The sequence below is a fragment of the Coregonus clupeaformis genome, unplaced genomic scaffold (assembly GCF_020615455.1).
Source record: "Coregonus clupeaformis isolate EN_2021a unplaced genomic scaffold, ASM2061545v1 scaf0702, whole genome shotgun sequence".
Lineage (NCBI taxonomy): Eukaryota > Metazoa > Chordata > Actinopteri > Salmoniformes > Salmonidae > Coregonus > Coregonus clupeaformis.
Genome location: NW_025534157.1, coordinates 129860 through 150954, shown reverse-complemented (window position 1 = coordinate 150954; position 21095 = coordinate 129860). Strand labels below are relative to the sequence as shown.

Here is a 21095-nt window from a genome sequence, read left to right as displayed (position 1 = left end):
AAAAATAAACCAGATCCAAGCTTTTTAAAACAAGATGCAAGTGGTTCTGGTCTATTAAAGCTGAGAAGCTGTGGGATCATCATAAAGTCATTAACACACTATAGATCAGCAAAATTAACAGGCGGAACCGTTCAAAGCTTCTAGAACACGGACCCAGCCAACCGGCTGTCATATCAACAACATTCCACCAATAAGCATTCACATCTGCCGGGCGTCCCAAATGGCACCCTATCCCCCTACATGGTGCACTACTGTTGACCAGGGCCCAAATGGCACCCTATCCCCCTACATGGTGCACTACTGTTGACCAGGGCCCAAATGGCACCCTATCCCCCTACATGGTGCACTACTGTTGACCAGGGCCCAAATGGCACCCTATCCCCCTACATGGTGCACTACTGTTGACCAGGGCCCAATGCAGAAAACTGGGTGTAATTAAGAAAGCCAGTTTTATTGCTTCTTTAATCAGCACAACCGTTTTCAGCTGTGCTAACATAATTGCAAAAAGGTTTTCTAATGATCAATTAGCCTTTTCAAATGATAAACTTGGATTAGCAAATACAACGTGCCATTGGAACACAGGACTGATGGTTGCTGATAATGGGCCTCTGTACGCCTATGTAGATATTCCATTAAAAATCAGCCGTTTCCAGCTACAATAGCCATTTACAACATTAACAATGTCTACACTGTATTTCTGATCAATTTGATGTTATTTTAATGGGCAAAAAATTGCTTTTCTTTCGAAAACAAGGACATTTCTAAGTGACCCCAAACTTTAGAACGGTAGTGTAGGTCATCACAGACCAGAAAGATATACAAAGAGTGGACAAAACATTGGGCACATGACATATACTGACCAGGCGAATCTAGGTGAAAGCTATGATCCCTTGTTGATGTCACTTGTTAAATCCACTTCAATCAGTGTAGATGAAGGGGAGGAGACAGGTTAAAGAAGGATTTATAAGCCTTGAGACAATTGAGACCTGGGTATGTGTGCCATTCAGAGGGTGAATGGGCAAGACAAAAGATTCAAGTGCCTTTTTGTGTCAAGAACTGCATCGTTGCTGGGTTTTTCACGCTCAACAGTTTCCCATGTGTATCAAGAATGGTCCACCACCCAAAGGACATTCAGCCAACTTAACACAGCTGTGGGAAGCATTGGAGTCAAAATGTGGGCCGAACTCGGGTTTCCAGTGATGTCATGAACGGGAAAACAAGCTCTGACCCAAGTACTAAACTATCAGTATGTGGACACCCCTTTAAATTAGTGGATTCGGCTATTTCAGCCACACCCGTTGCTGACAGGTGTATAAAATCGAGCACACAGCCATGCAATCTCCATAGACAAACATTGGCAGTAGAATGGCGTTACTGAAGAGTTCAGTGGCTTTCAATGTGGCACCGTCACAGGATGCCACCTTTCCGACAAGTCAGTTTGTCAAATTTCTGCCCTGCTAGAGCTGCCCCGGTTCAACTATAAGTGCCGTTATTGTGAAGTGGAAATGTCTAGGAGCAACAACGGCTCAGCCGCGAAGTGGTAGGCCACACAAGCTCACAGAACGGGACCGCAGAGTGCTGAAGCACGTAAAAATCATCTGTCATCGGTTGCAACACTCACTACCGAGTTCCAAACTGCCTCTGGAAGCAACGTCAGCAAAATAAATGTTTGTCGGGAGCTTCATGAAATGGGTTTCCATAGCCGAGCAGCCACATGAAAAGCCTAAGATCACCATGCACAATGCCAAGCGTTGGCTGGAGTGGTGTAAAGCTCGCTGCCATTGGACTCTGGAGCAGTGGAAACACGTTCTCTGGAGTCACCATCTGGCAGTCCGACGGACTAATCTGGGTTTGGCGGATTCCAGGAGAACGCTACCTGTCCGAATAAGTAGTGCCAACTGTAAAGTTTGGTGGAGTAGGAATAATGGTTCGGGGCTGTTTTTCATGGTTCGGGCTAGGCCCCTTAGTTCCTGTTAAGGGAATTCTTAACGCTACAGCATACAATGACATTCTAGACGATTCTGTGCTTTCAACTTTGTGGCAACAGTTTGGGAAAGGCCCTTTCCTGTTTCAGCATGACAATGCCCCCGTGCACAAAGCGAGGTCTATACAGAAATGGTTTGTCAAGATCGGTGTGGAAGAACTTGACTGGCCTGCACAGAGCCCTAACCTCAACCCCATCAAACACCTTTGGGATGAATTGGAACGCCGACTGCGAGCCAGGCCTAATCGCCCAACATCAGTGCCCGACCTCACTAATGCACTTGTGGCTGAATGGAAGCCAGTCCCCGCAGCAATGTTCCAACATCTACATTTTAAAATTTTAGTCATTTAGCAGACGCTCTTATCCAGAGCGACTTACAGTTAGTGAGTGCATATATATATATATTTTTTTTTCATACTGGCCCCCTGTGGGAAACGAACCCACAACCCTGGCTTTGCAAGCGCTATGCTCTACCAACTGAGCTACACAGGACAGTGGAAAGCCTTCTCTGAATAGTGGAGGCTGTTATAGCAGCAAAGGGGGGACCAACTCCATATCCATGATTTTGGAATGAGATTTGCGACGACTAGGTGTCCACATTATTTTGGTCATGTAGTGTAGTGTATACAAGTGGTCAGATGACGTAGATGCTAAGCTACAGGACTGTTTCGCTAGCATAGACTGGAATATGTTCCGGGATTCTTCTGATGGCATTGAGGAGTATACCACCTCAGTCATCGGCTTCATTAATAAGTGCATCGATGACGTCGTCCCCTCAGTGACCGTACATACCCCAACCAGAAGCCATGGATTACAGGCAACATCCACACCGAGCTAAAGGCTAGAGCTGCCGCTTTCATGGAGCGGGACTCTAACCCGGATGCTTATAAGAAATCCCACTATGCCCTCAGACGAACCATCAAACAGGAAAAGTGTCAATACAGGACTAAGATTGAATCGTACTACACCGGCTCTGACGCTCGTCGGAAGCAGCTGTGCTTGCAAACTATTACGGACTACAAAGGGAAGCATAGCCGCGAAACGCCCAGTGACGCGAGCCTACAAGACAAGCTAAATTACGTCTATGCTCGCTTCAAGGCAAGCAACACTGAAGCGTGCATGAGAGCATCAGCTGTTCCGGACGACTGTGTGATCATGCTCTCCATAGCCGATGTGAGTAAGACCTTTAAACAGGTCAACAGTCACAAGGCCGCAGGGCCAGACGGATTACCAGGACGTGTACTCAGAGCATGTGCTGACCAACTGGCAAGTGTCTTCACTGACATTTTCAACCTGTCCCTGACTGAGTCTGTAATACCAACATGTTTCAAACAAACCACCATAGTCCCTGTGCCCAAGCACACTAAGGTAACCTGCCTAAATGACTACCGACCCTTAGCACTCACATCTGTAGCCATGAAGTGCTTTGAAAGGCTTGTCATGGTTCACATCAACACCATTATCCCAGAAACCCTAGACCAGGGTTCTTCAATTCCGGTCCTGGAGGGCCAAAACACTTCTGTTTTTTATTTCTACTTGGTAGTTAATTGCACTCACCTGGTGTCCCAGGTCTGAATTAGCGTCTGATTAGAAGGAGAGGATGAAAAACAGAGGTGTTTCGGCCCTCCAGGACCGGAATTGAAGAACCCTGCCCTAGACCCACTCAATTTGCATACCGCCCGAACAGATCCACAGATGATGCAATCTCTATTGCGCTCCACACTGCCCTTTCCCACCTGGACAAGAGGAACACCTACGTGAGAATGCTATTCATTGACTACAGCTCAGCGTTCAACACCATAGTGCCCTCAAAGCTCATCAATAAGCTAAGGACCTTGGGACTAAACACCTCCCTCTGCAACTGGATCCTGGACTTCCTGACGGGCCGCCTCCAGGTGGTAAGGGTAGGTAACAACACATCTGCCACGCTGATCCTTAACACGGGGGCCCCTCACGGGTGCGTGCTCAGTCCCCTCCTGTACTCCCTGTTCACCCAAGCACGACTCCAACACCATTAAGTTTGCCGACGACATAACAGTGGTAGGCCTGATTGCCTTCAACGATGTTACAGCCCATAGGGAGGAGGTCAGAGACCTGGCCGTGTGGTGCCAGGATAACAACCTCTCCCTCAATGTGACCAAGACAAAGGAGATGATTGTGGACTACAGGAAAATAAGAGGACTGAACACGCCCCCATTCTCATCGACGGGGCTGTAGTGGAGCAGGTTGAGAGCTTCAAGTTCCTTGGTGTCCACATCACCAACAAACACACCAAGACAGTCGTGAAGAGGGAACAACAAAGCCTATTCCCCCTCAGGAGACTGAAAAGATTTGGCATGGGTCCTCAGATCCTCAAAATGGTCTACAGCTGCACCATCGAGAGCATCCTGACTGGTTGCATCACCGCCTGGTATGGCAACTACTTGGCCTCCGACCGCAAGGCACTACAGAGGGTAATGCGTACGTCCCAGTACAGCCAAGCTTCCAGCCATCCAGGACCTCTATACCAGGCGGTGTCAGAGGAAGGCCCAAAAAATTGTCAGACTCCAGTTACCCAAGTCATAGACTGTTTTCTCTGCTACCGCACGGCAAGCGGTACTTTACCTCTACCTACATGTACATATTACCTCAATTACCTCGACTAACCGGTGCCCCCGCACATTGACTCTGTACCGGTACCCCCTGTATGTAGCCTCGCTACTCTTCTTTTACTACTGCTCTTTAATTATGTGTTATTTTTCTATTTTTCTTCTTTTTTTATTTTTACTTAACACTTATTTTTCTTAAAACTGCATTGTTGGTTAAGGGCTTGTCAGTAAGCATTTCACTGTAAGGTCTACACCTGTTGTATTCGGCACATGTGACAAATAACATTTGATTTGATATGTTAGCAGTCTAAAACTTTGATTTTAAAGCTGATGATAAGTTCAATGGGTCGGGTGCAGGGTGGGCGTCCATCGATTTTTGAGTGAGTTTTTACACTCAACCGGGTTCGGGCAGCAACATCCTAAGATGAGGATTTTACTAATTTGGGTCGTTGCATCAACACGGAGTGTGTTTATCCCAGAGAGACAGGGAAGTCACAGCTTTCTGCCATATGTCAACGGGGGCTGGTTTATTTTATTTTAGATCATCAACAACATAACTTTTATTTGAGACAACCAGTTGTTTTTTAGAGGGAACACTGATTTTGTTTGTTTTGTTACGTTCTATGTGTTCCATGATCCTTTATCCTTGACCAGCATTTTGAGCCTTTGGCGTGAGTTTCTGCACTTCACAAACCTTGACTGATGAGAGGGAGGATACTAGAAGTCAAAGAGGGAGTTATGTATGAATGCAAAACAACAGATTAAACATGACTAGTTTGAATTGTATTAGTTATAATATAAATGGTATACACCATCCTATAAAAAGGAAGAAAACTGCTTGTTCTGGTCCAGGAGACAGATCATTAACATAAACAAATTAAAAGAGAATGGGTAGATCAAGTATTTAGCTCATTTTCAAGGTGAGAAAAAAAAAGAGGGGTTGCAATCTTGTTTAATAGATCGGTGTGCTTTGCCAAATATAACGTTTTGAGGGCTGATCAGGGTAGATATGTGATGATAGTGGGGCCAGTAGGAAACTATTCTGAACCAGTATGCACCAAATGAAGACAACCCAGAGACAATGCAAAAATAATTGGTTTTTAATTGGTTATAGTTGGAGGGGGCTTTAATTGGTTATTATTGGAGGGGACTTTAATTGGTTATTATTGGAGGGGACTTTAATTGGTTATAGTTGGAGGGGACTTTAATTGGTTATTATTGGAGGGGACTTTAATTGGTTATTATTGGAGGGGACTTTAATTGGTTATTATTGGAGGGGACTTTAATTGGTTATAGTTGGAGGGGACTTTGATTGGTTATAGTTGGAGGGGACTTTAATTGGTTATTATTGGAGGGGACTTTAATTGGTTATTGTTGGAGAGGACTTTAATTGGTTATAGTTGGAGGGGACTTGAATTGGTTATTGTTGGGTGGGACTTGAATTGGTTATAGTTACAGGGGACTTGAATTGCCCTCTCTGAATAGTGGCATTGAACGCTTTAGCAGGATTCTTTCTCTTCACAACTGGCTACGTGATTATTGCAGCTCAATGGGTGTAACTTTTGTTGACAATTTTGATACCTTTTGAAAACAAAACAGGTTTAATAAGGAGGATGGGATCCACCTAAATCATTTGGGTACCTGGATCCTTTCACAGCATTATAAGGCTGCATTGAGACAATGACTTATCAATGACCCAAGCCCAGCTCAGCTAATCCCTACCATTGTGACGCAGAGTTGCCATAATGCTTCAGCAAATGTACATTATCCCAGGGGCGTTGGAAGACACAATGTAAGTAACCTAATTTATGTCCCTCTTACTGCCCGGAATGCCTCTGCTGATCCTACAGCTATTGGATGCAGTAATCATGTGCCTATGAACCAGATTTATGCTGTTAGCACTGAAGTGGTGTGCCCTAAGAGGAAGGCCACTGTGTGAACGTAAATAACATGAGCTACTGCTGCTAAGCTTCCCAGTAAAGCAATAAAAACAAGTAAGAATCCCAGAAGAAAAGTGCTCAAAATAGCCCACGTTAACATATGTAGCTTAAGAAACAAGGTTCATGTAATCAATAAATTGCTAGTAACAGATGACATTCATATCCTGACTATCTCTGAAATTCACTTAGATAATACATTTGATGATACAGTGGTAGCAATACAAGGTTATAACATTTACAGAAAATATAGAAATGCCAATGGTGGAGGTGTTGCTGTTTCTATTCAGAACCACATTCCTGTAAAGATTAGAGAGGATCTCATGTTAAATACTGTTGAATTAATATGGCTACAGGTTCATCTGCCTCACCTAAAGCCAATTCTGGTGGGAAGCTGCTATAGATCAATTGCTAACAGTCAGTATCTGGATAATGTGTGAAATGCTTGATAATGTATGTGATATCAATAGAGAGGTATACTTTCTGGGTGATTTAAATATTGACTGGCTTTCATCAGGCTGCCCACTCAAGAGAAAGCTTCAAACTGTAACCAGTGCCTGCAACCTGGTTCAGGTTATCAGTCAACCTACCAGGGTAGTTACAAACAGTACAGGAATTAAATCATCAACATGTATTGATCACATCTTTACTAATGCTGCAGAAATTTGCTTTAAAGCAGTATCCAGATCCATTGGATGTAGTGATCACAATATAGTAGCCATATCTAGGAAAACCAAAGCTCCAAAGGCTGGGCCTAATATAGTGTATAAGAGGTCATACAATACGTTTTGTAGTGATTCCTATGTTGTTAATGTAAAGGATATTTGTTGGTCCGTGGTGTGTAATGAGGAGCAACCAGCCACTGCACTTGACACATTTATGAAATTGCTTATTCCAGTTACTAACAAGCATGTACCCATTAAGCAAATGACTGTAAAAATGGTGAATCCCTGTGGATTGATGAGGAATTGAAAAATTATATGGCTGAGAGGGATGAGGCAAAAGGAATGGCAAATTAGTCTGGTTGCACAACCGATTGGAAAACGTACTGCAAATTGATAAATCATGTGACTAAACTGAATAAAAAGAAGAAGAAACTACACTATGAAACAAAGATAAATGACATAAAGAATGATAGTAAAAAACTTTGGAGCACCTTAAATGAAATTATGGGAAAAAAGGCAAACTCAGCTCCATCATTCATTGAATCAGATGGCTCATTCATCACAAAACCAACTGATATTGCCAACTACTTTAATGATTTTTTCATTGGCAAGATTAGCAAACTTAGGCATGACATGCCAGCAACAATTGCTGACACTACACATCCAAGTATATTACATTTACATTTTTACATTTACATTTTAGTCATTTAACAGACGCTCTTATCCAGAGCGACTTACAGTTAGTGAGTGCATACATTATTTTTTATTTATTTTTCATACTGGCCCCCCGTGGGAATCGAACCCACAACCCTGGCGTTGCAAACGCCATGCTCTACCAGCTGAGCTACATCCCTGCCGGCCATTCCCTCCCCTACCCTGGACGACGCTGGGCCAATGGTGCGCCGCCCCATTGGTCTCCCGGTCATGGCCGGCTACGACAGAGCTTGGATTCGAACCAGGATCTCTAGTGGCACAGCTTAGACCACTGCGCCACTCGGGAGACATATCTGGCCAAATTATGAAAGACAAGCATTGTAAATTTGAATACGTAAAGTGAGTGTGGAAGAGGTGAAAAAATGATTGTTGTCTATCACCAATGACAAGCCACCGGGGTGTGACAACTTGGATGGAAAATTACTGAGGATAATAGCGGACGATATTGCCACTCCTATTTGCCATATTTTCAATTTAAACCTACTAGAAAGTGTGTGTCCTCAGGCCTGGAGGGAAGCAAACGTCATTCCGCTACCTAAGAATAGTAAAGCCCCCTTTACTGGCTCAAATAGCCGACCAATCAGCCTGTTACCAACCCTTAGTAAACTATTAACTAAAACTAAAACTAAAACTAAACTATTGGAAAAAATTGTGTTTGACCAGATCCAATGCTATTTTACAGTAAACACATTGACAACAAACTTTCAGCATGCTTATAGGGAAAGACATTCAACAAGCACAGCACTTACACAAATGACTGATGATTGGCTGAGAGAAATTGATAATAAAAAGATTGTGGGTGCTGTTTTGTTAACTTCAGTTTGACTTTTGACTTCATCGGTCATATTCTGCTGATGGAAGAAAGTACAGTGGGGAAAAAAAGTATTTAGTCAGCCACCAATTGTGCAAGTTCTCCCACTTAAAAAGATGAGAGAGGCCTGTAATTTTAATCATAGGTACACGTCAACTATGACAGACAAAATGAGAAAAAAAAATCCAGAAAATCACATTGTAGGATTTTTTATGAATTTATTTGCAAATTATGGTGGAAAATAAGTATTTGGTCAATAACAAAAGTTTCTCAATACTTTGTTATATACCCTTTGTTGGCAATGACACAGGTCAAACGTTTTCTGTAAGTCTTCACAAGGTTTTCACACACTGTTGCTGGTATTTTGGCCCATTCCTCCATGCAGATCTCCTCTAGAGCAGTGATGTTTTGGGGCTGTCGCTGGGCAACACAGACTTTCAACTCCCTCCAAAGATTTTCTATGGGGTTGAGATCTGGAGACTGGCTAGGCCACTCCAGGACCTTGAAATGCACCAGATCTTATTTAGGGGCTTCATAGCAAAGGGGGTGACATACATATGCACGCACCAATTTTCTGTTATTTATTTTTTATACTTTTTTGAAGCAAGTTATGTTTTTCATTTCACTTCACCAATTTGGACTATTTTGTGTATGTCCATTACATGAAATCCAAATAAAAATCAATTTAAATTACAGGTTGTAATGCAACAAAATAGGAACAACGCCAAGGGGGATGAATACTTTACAAGGCGCTGTAACAAGGGTCATCTCAGAGTAGATAGGTACTCATTGGGTTATCTCATTGGGTTATCTCATTGGGTTATCTCATTGGGTTATCTCATTGGGTTATCTCATTGGGTTATCTCATTGGGTTATCTCATTGGGTTATCTCATCGGGTTATCTCATCGGGTTATCTCATCGGGTTATCTCATTGGGTTATCTCATCGGGTTATCTCATCAGGATTATCTCAGATCATCTTCCAGAGACTTACAAGGATCAACACTAGGGCTGACCCCAAATATTCCAATCATTCAGATTTTGATTCCGTTTACTGTAATTTGATTAACTTTTTAGCTGGTTCTAGTATTCGGTAGATTATTTTAGCAGGCCGCAAATCTTCTATCAGCTGTTTGGAAATGTTGTAATACTTTAAATGTTACTGTTACATTGTTCTACACATTGTTCAGCTGTCTGTTCTTCTGCCAGTGTATGACATTAAGTGATCTTTGTTGTCCATTACAGAACAGTAAACCAGATTCCTTATTGAAGATGGAAACTGAAGTGCACAAGTTTGAGAGAACGCTGCTGTCGGGCAACAAAGACAAGTTTGCCTTTTCAATGACACACAAGAAGTTACTAGGGTAAGCACTGTACACTGGAGCGATGTGTGAGTGCGCGTGCGTGTGTGTGTGTGTGTGTGTGTGTGTGTGTGTGTGAGTGAGTGAGTGAGTGAGTGAGATAGATCTATCTGTCCTTGGAGAGAGTGAGAACTATCCATCATTAATGTGAATTAACATTCTTGTCATCCTGTACTGTTTTATACTCAAAATGGCAGATTATAAACATAGTGTCTGTACAGTAACATACTATACATGATGTCACAGCTCTGTATGTGTTTTGACTGACAGCCGTTCTGACCTTGAGCACCGTGCGACAAGAAGCTGCCCCCATCCCTCCCACTAATTGCAAACATTTTGCAAATGTTTTGTTGTCTGAGTGAGGGAAATGCTGTAAATAAATGTATTTTGAAAGATGAGATGTTGAGGATTAGAATTTATAACCCGTTAGTCCAAGTGTGGACTTCACATTTCCAAATCATAAAACTCCTGTCATATACAGTGTCAAAGTTAATGATTACGATGTTTGATGTACAGTTACAAGGTGACATGGCATCATACCCTGGCTTGTTCTGAACAGAATGAGCTTATTTACTGTGTATCTATTGTGAAGAACATTTGCTGCGAAACACGCGCCTGAATGAACTCACGACTCCTTTCTATGGCCACGAAAATTACCATCTGTTTCTCTGAAGTTCCTTGTGAAAGCCTAACACTGTAAGATCATATTTTATAACTTAGCTAGTCATGTTGGCAATAGAACAAGCTTTCAAATGATGCCCAACCGACCCAGATTGTGATTTATAATGGATTGTTTTTGGATTGTGTAAACAACAACGGTAACTGTGTGATGGCGGGATGCAGGGCTGTGTTCCAAACGAATACAGCTGTGCTTGATCTAGTTCCTCAACGGCCCAGCTAGGAGAGCTCCAGAAAGCACCTTCTAGTTGGAGATTCTTCTCTGAGTCATAAAGCACCTAGTTGGAGACTCTTCTCTGAGTCATAAAGAACCTTCTAGTTGGAGACTCTTCTCTGAGTCATAAAGCACCTTCTAGTTGGAGACTCTTCTCTGAGTCATAAAGCACCTTCTAGTTGGAGACTCTTCTCTGAGTCATAAAGAACATTCTAGTTGGAGACTCTTCTCTGAGTCATAAAGAACCTCTAGTTGGAGACTCTTCTCTGAGTCATAAAGCACCTTCTAGTTGGAGACTCTTCTCTGAGTCATAAAGCACCTTTTAGTTGGAGACTCTTTGAGTCATAAAGGACCTGCTAGTTGGAGACTCTTCTCTGAGTCATAAAGCCCTTTCTAGTTGAGACTCTTCTCTGAGTCATAAAGCACCTTCAAGTTGGATACTCTTCTCTGAGTCATAAAGAACCTTCTAGTTGGAGTCTCTTCTCTGAGTCATAAAGAACCTTCTAGTTGGAGACTCTTCCTGAGTCATAAAGAACCTTCTAGTTGGAGACTCTTCTCTGAGTCATAAAGCACCTTCTAGTTGGAGACTCTTCTCTGATTCATAAAGCACCTTCTAGTTGGAGACTCTTCTCTGAGTCATAAAGCATCTTCTAGTTGGAGACTCTTCTGAGTCATAAAGCACCTTCTAGTTGGAGACTCTTCTCTGAGTCATAAAGCACCTTCTAGTTGGAGACTCTTCTCTGATTCATAAAGAACCTTCTAGTTGAGACTCTTCTCTGAGTCATAAAGAACCTTCTAGTTGGAGACTCTTCCTGAGTCATAAAGAACCTTCTAGTTGGAGACTCTTCTCTGAGTCAAAGCATGTGTCCACTTGGAGACACCAGTTAGTCCTCTCACTCAAACCCTTGTCATTTTCTTGTCTTATGTTGCACCTACTCCACATTTTCCAGGAATATTCGTATAATGTTACTAAATGTATCCAGAGTATTTTCAGATTTCGTAATCAACAAATGCGGCGAATGTCCTAAGTACAGCAAATGTAAATTGCACATAAAATCAAAAATCTCTCTCTCTCTCTCTCGATCTCTCTCGATCTCTCTCTCTCGATCTCTCCCTCTCCCTCTCCCTCTCTCGATCTCTCTCGATCTCTCTCTCTCGATCTCTCCCTCTCCCTCTCTCTCTCTCTCTCTCTCTCTCTCTCTCTCTCTCTCTCTCTCTCTCTCTCTCTCTCTCTCTCTCTCTCTCTCTCTCTCTCTCTCTCTCTCTCTCTCTCTCTCTCTCTCTCTCTCTCTCTCTCTCTCTCTCTCTCTCTCTCTCTCTCGATCTCTCTCTCTCTCCCTCTCTCTCTCTCTCTCTCCCCCTCTCTCTCTCTCTCTCTCTCTCTCTCTCTCTCTCTCTCTCTCTCTCTCTCTCTCTCTCTCTCTCTCTCTCTCTCTCAGTTCTAAGCTGAAGCCCCAGACCAACTCCAGTGTGTTCGGCTCGTTACTAAACCTAAAAGAGGACAAGGCCAAGCTGGTGAGAGACGAGTATGACTACGTGTCGGATGAAGGAGAGCTGAAGATCGATGAGTTCCCCATCAGGAGGAAAAAGAGAGACTTATCCTGTGAGTTTTCTGTTTGAAAGTCAATACTACCTTCAGGTAAAATTCACCACAATGGGCAGCTCAGTGGCTTCAAATGATGCTCATGTTGGCAAATTCTTACCTGAGTGCCCTGGAACATTACCTCAGGACTCGGTGACACACCACCTCCTATGCCTGGTCAATCTAGTCCTAGACAATTACTACTTTCTGTTTGAAAGCCATTACTACCTTCAGGTAAAAACGCACTACGATGGGCAGCTAAAATATGCGAAGTTATGCTAATTTATATATTGGCAAAATATTATATCACACCACTACATATTTCAGCCAAGAAAAGCTATATCACAGTTCCTAGCTTTGCATTACATATATATTTCTTTGTCACAATACTGAAGCAAATCTATAAAAGTTGACCTTAGTGTAATAGACTAGTCCTGTCTTTTGATTGGCTAGTTGTTGATTTGACTCTCTCTTGTGATTGGCTAGTTGTTGATTGACTCTCTCTTCTCTCTCTGCAAGTCCTGTCAAACATCAAAGAACCAATCCAGCCATCCAAGAAGCCAAAGCTCATCCCCTCTGATGTCAAGGTACATAAACTCCTCCCGTAAGCTCCTCCCCCAAGGTATGACCAATAATATCCTGCTATTAGAATGTCTAACATCCTGTTCGCTCAGACCCTTTTCACACGAAATAAAATAAAATGTTATTGGTCACGTACACATATTTAGCAGATGTTATTGCGGGTGTAGTGAAATGCTTGTGTTCCTATCTCCAACAGTGCAGTAGTATCTATCAATTCACAACAATACACACAAATCTAAAAGTAAAAGAATGGAATTAAGAAATATATAAATATTAGGACGAGCAATGTCGGAGTGGCATTGACTAAAATACAGTAGAATAGAATACAGTATAAACAGTGGGGAAAAACAGTATTTAGTCAGCCACCAATTGTGCAAGTTCTCCCACTTAAAAAGATGAGAGAGGCCTGTGATTTTCATCATAGGTACACGTCAACTATGACAGACAAATTGAGAAAAAAAATCCAGAAAATCACATTGTAGGATTTTTTATGAATTTATTTGCAAATTATGGTGGAAAATAAGTATTTGGTCACCTACAAGCAAGCAAGATTTCTGGCTCTCACAGACCTGTAACTTCTTCTTTAAGAGGCTCCTCTGTCCTCCACTCGTTACCTGTATTAATGGCACCTGTTTGAACTTGTTATCAGTATAAAAGACTCCTGTCCACAACCTCAAACAGTCACACTCCAAACTCCACTATGGCCAAGACCGAAGAGCTGTCAAAGGACACCAGAAACAAAATTGTAGACCTGCACCAGGCTGGGAAGACTGCATCTGCAATAGGTAAGCAGCTTGGTTTGAAGAAATCAACTGTGGGAGCAATTATTAGGAAATGGAAGACATACAAGACCACTGATAATCTCCCCTCGATCTGGGGCTCCACGCAAGATCTCACCCCGTGGGGTCAAAATGATCACAAGAACGGTGAGCAAAAATCCCAGAACCACACGGGGGGACCTAGTGAATGACCTGCAGAGAGCTGGGACCAAAGTAACAAAGCCTACCATCAGTAACACACTACGCCGCCAGGGACTCAAATCCTGCAGTGCCAGACGTGTCCCCCTGCTTAAGCCAGTACATGTCCAGGCCCGTCTGAAGTTTGCTAGAGTGCATTTGGATGATCCAGAAGAGGATTGGGAGAATGTCATATGGTCAGATGAAACCAAAATAGAACTTTTTGTAAAAACTCAACTCGTCGTGTTTGGAGGACAAAGAATGCTGAGTTGCATCCAAAGAACACCATACCTACTGTGACGCATGGGGGTGGAAACATCATGCTTTGGGGCTGTTTTTCTGCAAAGGGACCAGGACGACTGATCCGTGTAAAGGAAAGAATGAATGGGGCCATGTATCGTGAGATTTTGAGTGAAAACCTCCTTCCATCAGCAAGGGCATTGAAGATGAAACGTGGCTGGGTCTTTCAGCATGACAATGATCCCAAACACACCGCCCGGGCAACGAAGGAGTGGCTTCGTAAGAAGCATTTCAAGGTCCTGGAGTGGCCTAGCCAGTCTCCAGATCTCAACCCCATAGAAAATCTTTGGAGGGAGTTGAAAGTCTGTGTTGCCCAGCGACAGCCCCAAAACATCACTGCTCTAGAGGAGATCTGCATGGAGGAATGGGCCAAAATACCAGCAACAGTGTGTGAAAACCTTGTGAAGGCTTACAGAAAACGTTTGACCTGTGTCATTGCCAACAAAGGGTATATAACAAAGTATTGAGAAACTTTTGTTATTGACCAAATACTTATTTTCCACCATCATTTGCAAATAAATTCATAAAAAATCCTACAATGTGATTTTCTGGATTATTTTTTCTCATTTTGTCTGTCATAGTTGACGTGTACCTATGATTAAAATGACAGGCCTCTCTCATCTTTTTAAGTGGGAGAACTTGCACAATTGGTGGCTGACTAAATACTTTTTTCCCCCACTGTACATATGAGATGAGTAAAGCAGTATGTAAACATTATTAAAGTGACCAGTGATTCCAAGTCTATGTATATAGGGCAGCAGCCTCTAAGGTGCAGGGTTGAGTAACCGGGTGGTAGCCGGCTAGTGATGGCTATTTAACAGTCTGATGGCCTTGAGATAGAAGCTGTTTTTCAGTCTCTCTGTCCCAGCTTTGATGCACCTGTACTGACCTCGCCTTCTGGATGGTAACGGGTTGAACAGGCCGTGGCTCGGGTGGTTGATGTCCTTGCTGATCTTTTTGGCCTTCCTGTGACATCGGTGCTGTAGGTGTCCTGGAGGGCAGGCAGTGTGCCCCCGGTGATGCGTTGTGCAGACCGCACCACCCTCTGGAGAGCCCTGTGGTTGCGGGCGGTGCAGTTGCCGTACCAGGCGGTGATACAGCCCGACAGGATGCTCTCAATTGTGCATCTGTAAAAGTTTGTGAGGGTTTTAGGTGCCAAGCCACATTTCTTCAGCCTCCTGAGGTCGAAGAGGCTCTATTGCGCCTTCTTCACCACACTGTCTGCGTGGGTGGACCATTTCAGATTGTCAGTGATGTGTACGCCGAGGATGTTGAACCTTTCCACCTTCTCCACTGCAGTCCCATCGATGTGGATATGGGCGTGCTCCCTCTGCTGTTTCCTGAAGTCCACGATCAGCTCCTTCATTTTGTTGAGTGAGAGGTTATTTTCCTGGCACCACACTCCCAGAGCCCTCACCTCCTCCCTGTAGGCGGTCTCGTCATTGTTGGTAATCAAGCCTACTACTGTTGTGTCGTCTACAAACTTGATGATTGAGTTGGAGGCGTGCATAGCCACGCAGTCATGGGTGAACAGGGAGTACAGGAGGGGGCTGAGCACGCTCCCCTGTGGGGCCCCAGTGTTGAGGATCAGCGTAGTGGAGGTGTTGTTTCCTACCTTCACCACTTGGGGGCGGCCCGTCAGGAAGTCCAGGACCCAGTTTCACAGGGTGGGGTTCAGACCCAGGGCCTCGAGCTTAATGATGAGCTATAGTCAATGAACAGCATTCTTACATAGGTATTCCTCTTGTCCAGATGGGATAGGGCAGTGTGCAGTGTGATGGCGATTGCATCGTCTGTGGATCTGTTGGGGCAGTATGCAAATTAAAGTGGGTCTAAGGTGACAGGTAAGGTAGAGGTGATATGATCCTTAACTAGCCTCTCAAAGCACTTCATGATTACAGAAGGTTAGTGTTACGGTGCGATAGTCATTTAGTTCAGCTACCTTTGCTTTCTTGGGTACAGGAATATTGGTGGACATCTTGAAGCATGTGGGGACAGCAGACTGGGATAGGGAGAGATTGAATATGTCCGTAAACACACCAGCCAGCTGGTCTGCGCATGCTCTGAGGACGCGGCTAGGGATGCCATCTGGGCCGGCAGCCTTGCGGGGGTTAACATGCTTAAATGTCTTACTCACGTCGGCCACGGAGAACGAGAGCACACAGTCCTCGGGAGCGGGCTGCATCGGTGGCACTGTGTTATCCTCAAAACGGGTGAAGGTGTTCAGCTTGTCCGGGAGCAAGACGTCGGTGTCCTTGATGTGGCTGCTTTTTGCTTTGTAGTCCATGATTGTCTGTAGACCCTCCCACATACGTCTCGTGTCTGAGCCGTTGAATTGTGACTCCACTTTGTCTCTGTACTGACATTTTGCCTGTTTGATTGCCTTACGGACGGAATAACTACACTATTTTGTATTTAACCATATTCCCAGTCACCTTGGCGTGGTTAAATGCGGTGGTTCGCGCTTTAAGTTTTGTGCGAATGCTGCCATCTATCCACAGTTTTTGGTTTGGGTAGGTTTTAATATTCACAGTGGGAACCACATCCCCTATACACTTCCTGATGAACTCAGTCACCGTGTCAGTGTATATGTCAATGTTATTCTCAGAGGCTATGCGGAACATATCCCAGTCCGCGTGATTAAAACAAACTTGAAGCATGGATTCCGATTAGTCAGACCAGCGTTGAATAGACCTTAGCACTGGTACTTCCTGTTTGAGTTTCTGCCTATAGGAAGGGAGGAGCAAAATGGAGTCTTGATTTGCCGAAGGGAGGGCGGGGGAGGGCCTTGTAGGCATCCCGGAAGGCGGAGTAGCAGTGATCAAGCTTTTTTCCAGAGCGTGTACTACAGTCAGTGTATTGATAGAACTTCGGTAGTGTTTTCCTCAAATTTCCTTTGTTAAAATCCCCAGCTACAGTAAATGTGGCCTCAGGATATGTGGTTTCCAGTTTGCATGAAGTCCAGTGTAGTTCCTTGAGGGTCGTCGTGGTGTCGGCTTGAGGGGGAATATACACGGCTGGGACTATAACCAAAGATAATTATCTTGGGAGCTAATACAGTCGGCATTTGATTGTGAGGTAGTCTAGGTCGGGTGAACAAAATTACTTGAGTTTCTTTACGTTATCACAATCACACCATGAGTAGTTAATCATGAAACACACACCACCGCCTTTCTTCTTCCCGGAGAGTTCTTTATTCCTGTCTGCGCGATGAACAAGAGAGCCATGATTCCGTGAAACAGAGTATGTTTCAGTCCCTGATGTCTCTCTGGAAGGAGATCCTCGCCCTGAGCTCGTCTACTTTATTGTCCAGGGACTGAACATTAGTGAGTAATATACTCTGAAGCGGTGGATGGTGTGCACGCCTCCTGAGTCGGACTAGAAGTCCACTCTGAATACCTCTTCTCCGCCGGTGGTGTCTTGGAGCAGCCTTGGAGCAGCCCTGGAGGGTAAGAACAAAGGATCCAATTAGGGGAAGTCGTATTCCTGGTCGTAATGCTGGTGAGTTACCACCGCTCTGATATCCCAAAGTTATTTCCGGCTATATGTAATAACACAAAAAACTTTCTGGGCTAATAATGTAAGTTATAACACACACAAAAACAAAATACTGAAAAGTTGCTTAGGAGCTGGAAGCAGAGCTGCCATGTCTGTTGGCGCCATCTTCCACTACTGAGCCGAGCAGAGCTGTACTGGGCAGGCCTGGTTACACATCCACCATAGTGTCTGGAACCGTGCTGGAAAGGAAAATATCAGAGCCAGCACAATACGGTTCAGTTCAGGTCAGCAGGATAGTGTTATCAGGTTCATAGTGTTATCAGGTTCATAGTGTTATCAGGTTCATAGTGTTATCAGGTTCATAGTGTTATCAGGTTCATAGTGTTATCAGGTTCATAGTGTTAACAGGTTCATAGTGTTAACAGGTTCATAGTGTTATCAGGTTCATAGTGTTATCAGGTTCATAGTGTTAACAGGTTCATAGTGTTAACAGGTTCATAGTGTTATCAGGTTCATAGTGTTAACAGGTTCATAGTGTTATCAGGTTCATAGTGTTAACAGGTTCATAGTGTTATCAGGTTCATAGTGTTAACAGGTTCATAGTGTTAACAGGTTCATAGTGTTATCAGGTTCATAGTGTTAACAGGTCAGGTTCATAGTGTTATCAGGTTCATAGTGTTAACAGGTTCATAGTGTTAACAGGTTCATAGTGTTAACAGGTCAGGTTCATAGTGTTATCAGGTTCATAGTGTTAACAGGTTCATAGTGTTAACAGGTTCATAGTGTTATCAGGTTCATAGTGTTAACAGGTTCATAGTGTTATCAGGTTCATAGTGTTAACAGGTCAGGTTCATAGTGTTATCAGGTTCATAGTGTTAACAGGTTCATAGTGTTAACAGGTTCATAGTGTTAACAGGTTCATAGTGTTATCAGGTTCATAGTGTTATCAGGTCAGGTTCATAGTGTTATCAGGTTCATAGTGTTAACAGGTTCATAGTGTTAACAGGTTCATAGTGTTATCAGGTTCATAGTGTTAACAGGTTCATAGTGTTATCAGGTTCATAGTGTTAACAGGTTCATAGTGTTAACAGGTTAATGTCTATAGAGAGTCCCCTAACATCCAGAAGGACTCTGATATCTACATTTCTACGTCCATTAAGACAACTGCTTCTAAGATCCCAACAGTCAGAGGAAAACATCCTGGAATATTCTCTCCTTCTATGCGGTCGTTAATGAATTCCGTGTGATCCTTTAAAAACCAGTCATGTAGCAATAGAAATCACATGTGTGCAGCAGCTCTCCCATAATGTTCAGACTTAAAACAACATCCAGTGTTAATCAAAGGCAACGCTGTGCAGCACCGGGCCAAAGAACACTGCACGCACGCACACTCAGAGAGAGAGAGGTTGCCTCTTTGGCCCCCTGCTCCATAGCTTCCCTCTGTGCAGAGGTCACCACAATACAGTACCCCTTGGATATAAAAAAGGCACGTAAAGAGTACAAAGGGAAGCTCCTCATGGACAATCCAGAGACACTATTTGCTGACTGCTTTAAAAATGGGAACGTAAGCAACCTAATCTTCCACACAGACCATCCCTGGGCATGGCACTACCCCTTGTATTGGAGGAGGGTGGAACATCATTCCACACAGACCATCCCTGGGCATGGCACTACCCCTTGTATTGGAGGAGGGTGGAACATCATTCCACACAGACCATCCCTGGGCATGGCACACTGCTATAAGAGCACACTACCCCTCTTTTAAGAGAGAAGGTATTGGAGGAGGGTGGAACATCAGAATACTGGAAAACAAGGACCCTGAGACGGAGACACCCTCTGTCTACCTGGACAGGAATGGAGCAGTGATGATGCAGGGCAACTTCATACATTTCTAACAGGACTTCCACAGAATCGAAGCGAGAGCAGGGCAGGAGAAGCTTTCCCCACCCCAAGAGAGTCTGATCACACCTCTTCAAACTGTCCTGCAGACGAGGATAGTCACCCCCCCAGCACTGCACACACCCAGGTCCCACAGCTGCACTGCTCCTCCATTGTTGAGAGAGATCAATTCACAGAGCTGGAGATAGACATGGTGGAGCTCAAAGAGCTGGTCCACACAATCCAGACAGAACAGACCCACAAAACAGACCAGCACAACAACACCCCCCCAAGGTGGCGATAGACGGCTGTCTGAGCGAGCTGGCTGCACTCCAGACTGATAAAACGGAAGGAGGAGAGAGAGGAACACAGTCCAGCTAACATAGGAACACACAGTCCAGCTAACAGAGGGACACAGTCCAGCTAACAGAGGAACACACAGTCCAGCTAACAGAGGAACACAGTCCAGCTAACAGAGGAACACACAGTCCAGCTAACAGGGGGAACACACAGTCCAGCTAACAGAGGAACACACAGTCCAGCTAACAGAGGGAACACACAGTCCAGCTAACAGAGGGAACACACAGTCCAGCTAACAGAGGAACACACAGTCCAGCTAACAGGGGAACACACAGTCCAGCTAACAGAGGAACACACAGTCCAGCTAACAGAGGGACACAGTCCAGCTAACAGAGGAACACCCAGTCCAGCTAACAGGGGGAACACCCAGTCCAGCTAACAGAGGAACACAGTCCAGCTAACAGAGGAACACACAGTCCAGCTAACAGGGGGAACACCCAGTCCAGCTAACAGAGGAACACAGTCCAGCTAACAGAGGAACACACAGTCCAGATAACAGAGGAACACACAGTCCAGCTAACAGAGGAACACACAGTCCAGCTAACAGAGGAACACACAGTCCAGCTAACAGCGGGAACACACAGTCCAGCTAACAGAGGAACACACAGTCCAGCTAACAGAGGAACACACAGTCCAGCTAACAGAGGGAACACACAGTCCAGCTAACAGAGGAACACACAGTCCAGCTAACAGAGGGAACACACAGTCCAGCTAACAGATGAACACCCAGTCCAGCTAACAGAGGAACACACAGTCCAGCTAACAGAGGAACCCAGTCCAGCTAACAGAGGGAACACACAGTCCAGCTAACAGAGGAACACACAGTCCAGCTAACAGAGGAACACACAGTCCAGCTAACAGAGGAATACACAGTCCAGCTAACAGAGGGAACACACAGTCCAGCTAACAGAGGAACACACAGTCCAGCTAACAGAGGGAACACACAGTCCAGCTAACAGAGGGAACACACAGTCCAGCTAACAGAGGA

At 44.3% G+C, this 21095-nt stretch overlaps 1 protein-coding gene across 1 annotated transcript in view; it reads left to right on the top strand.

Annotated features, from left to right (window-relative positions):
• The window catches only part of LOC121575388 (lysine-specific demethylase phf2), a 199830-nt gene that overhangs the window by 89942 nt on the left and 88793 nt on the right, over positions 1-21095 (top strand). The window contains exons 14-16 of the mRNA XM_045216399.1: positions 9944-10062; positions 12391-12554; positions 13053-13120. Coding sequence (XP_045072334.1) covers positions 9944-10062; positions 12391-12554; positions 13053-13120 — 351 coding nt within the window. The remainder of the gene's footprint in view (positions 1-9943; positions 10063-12390; positions 12555-13052; positions 13121-21095) is intronic.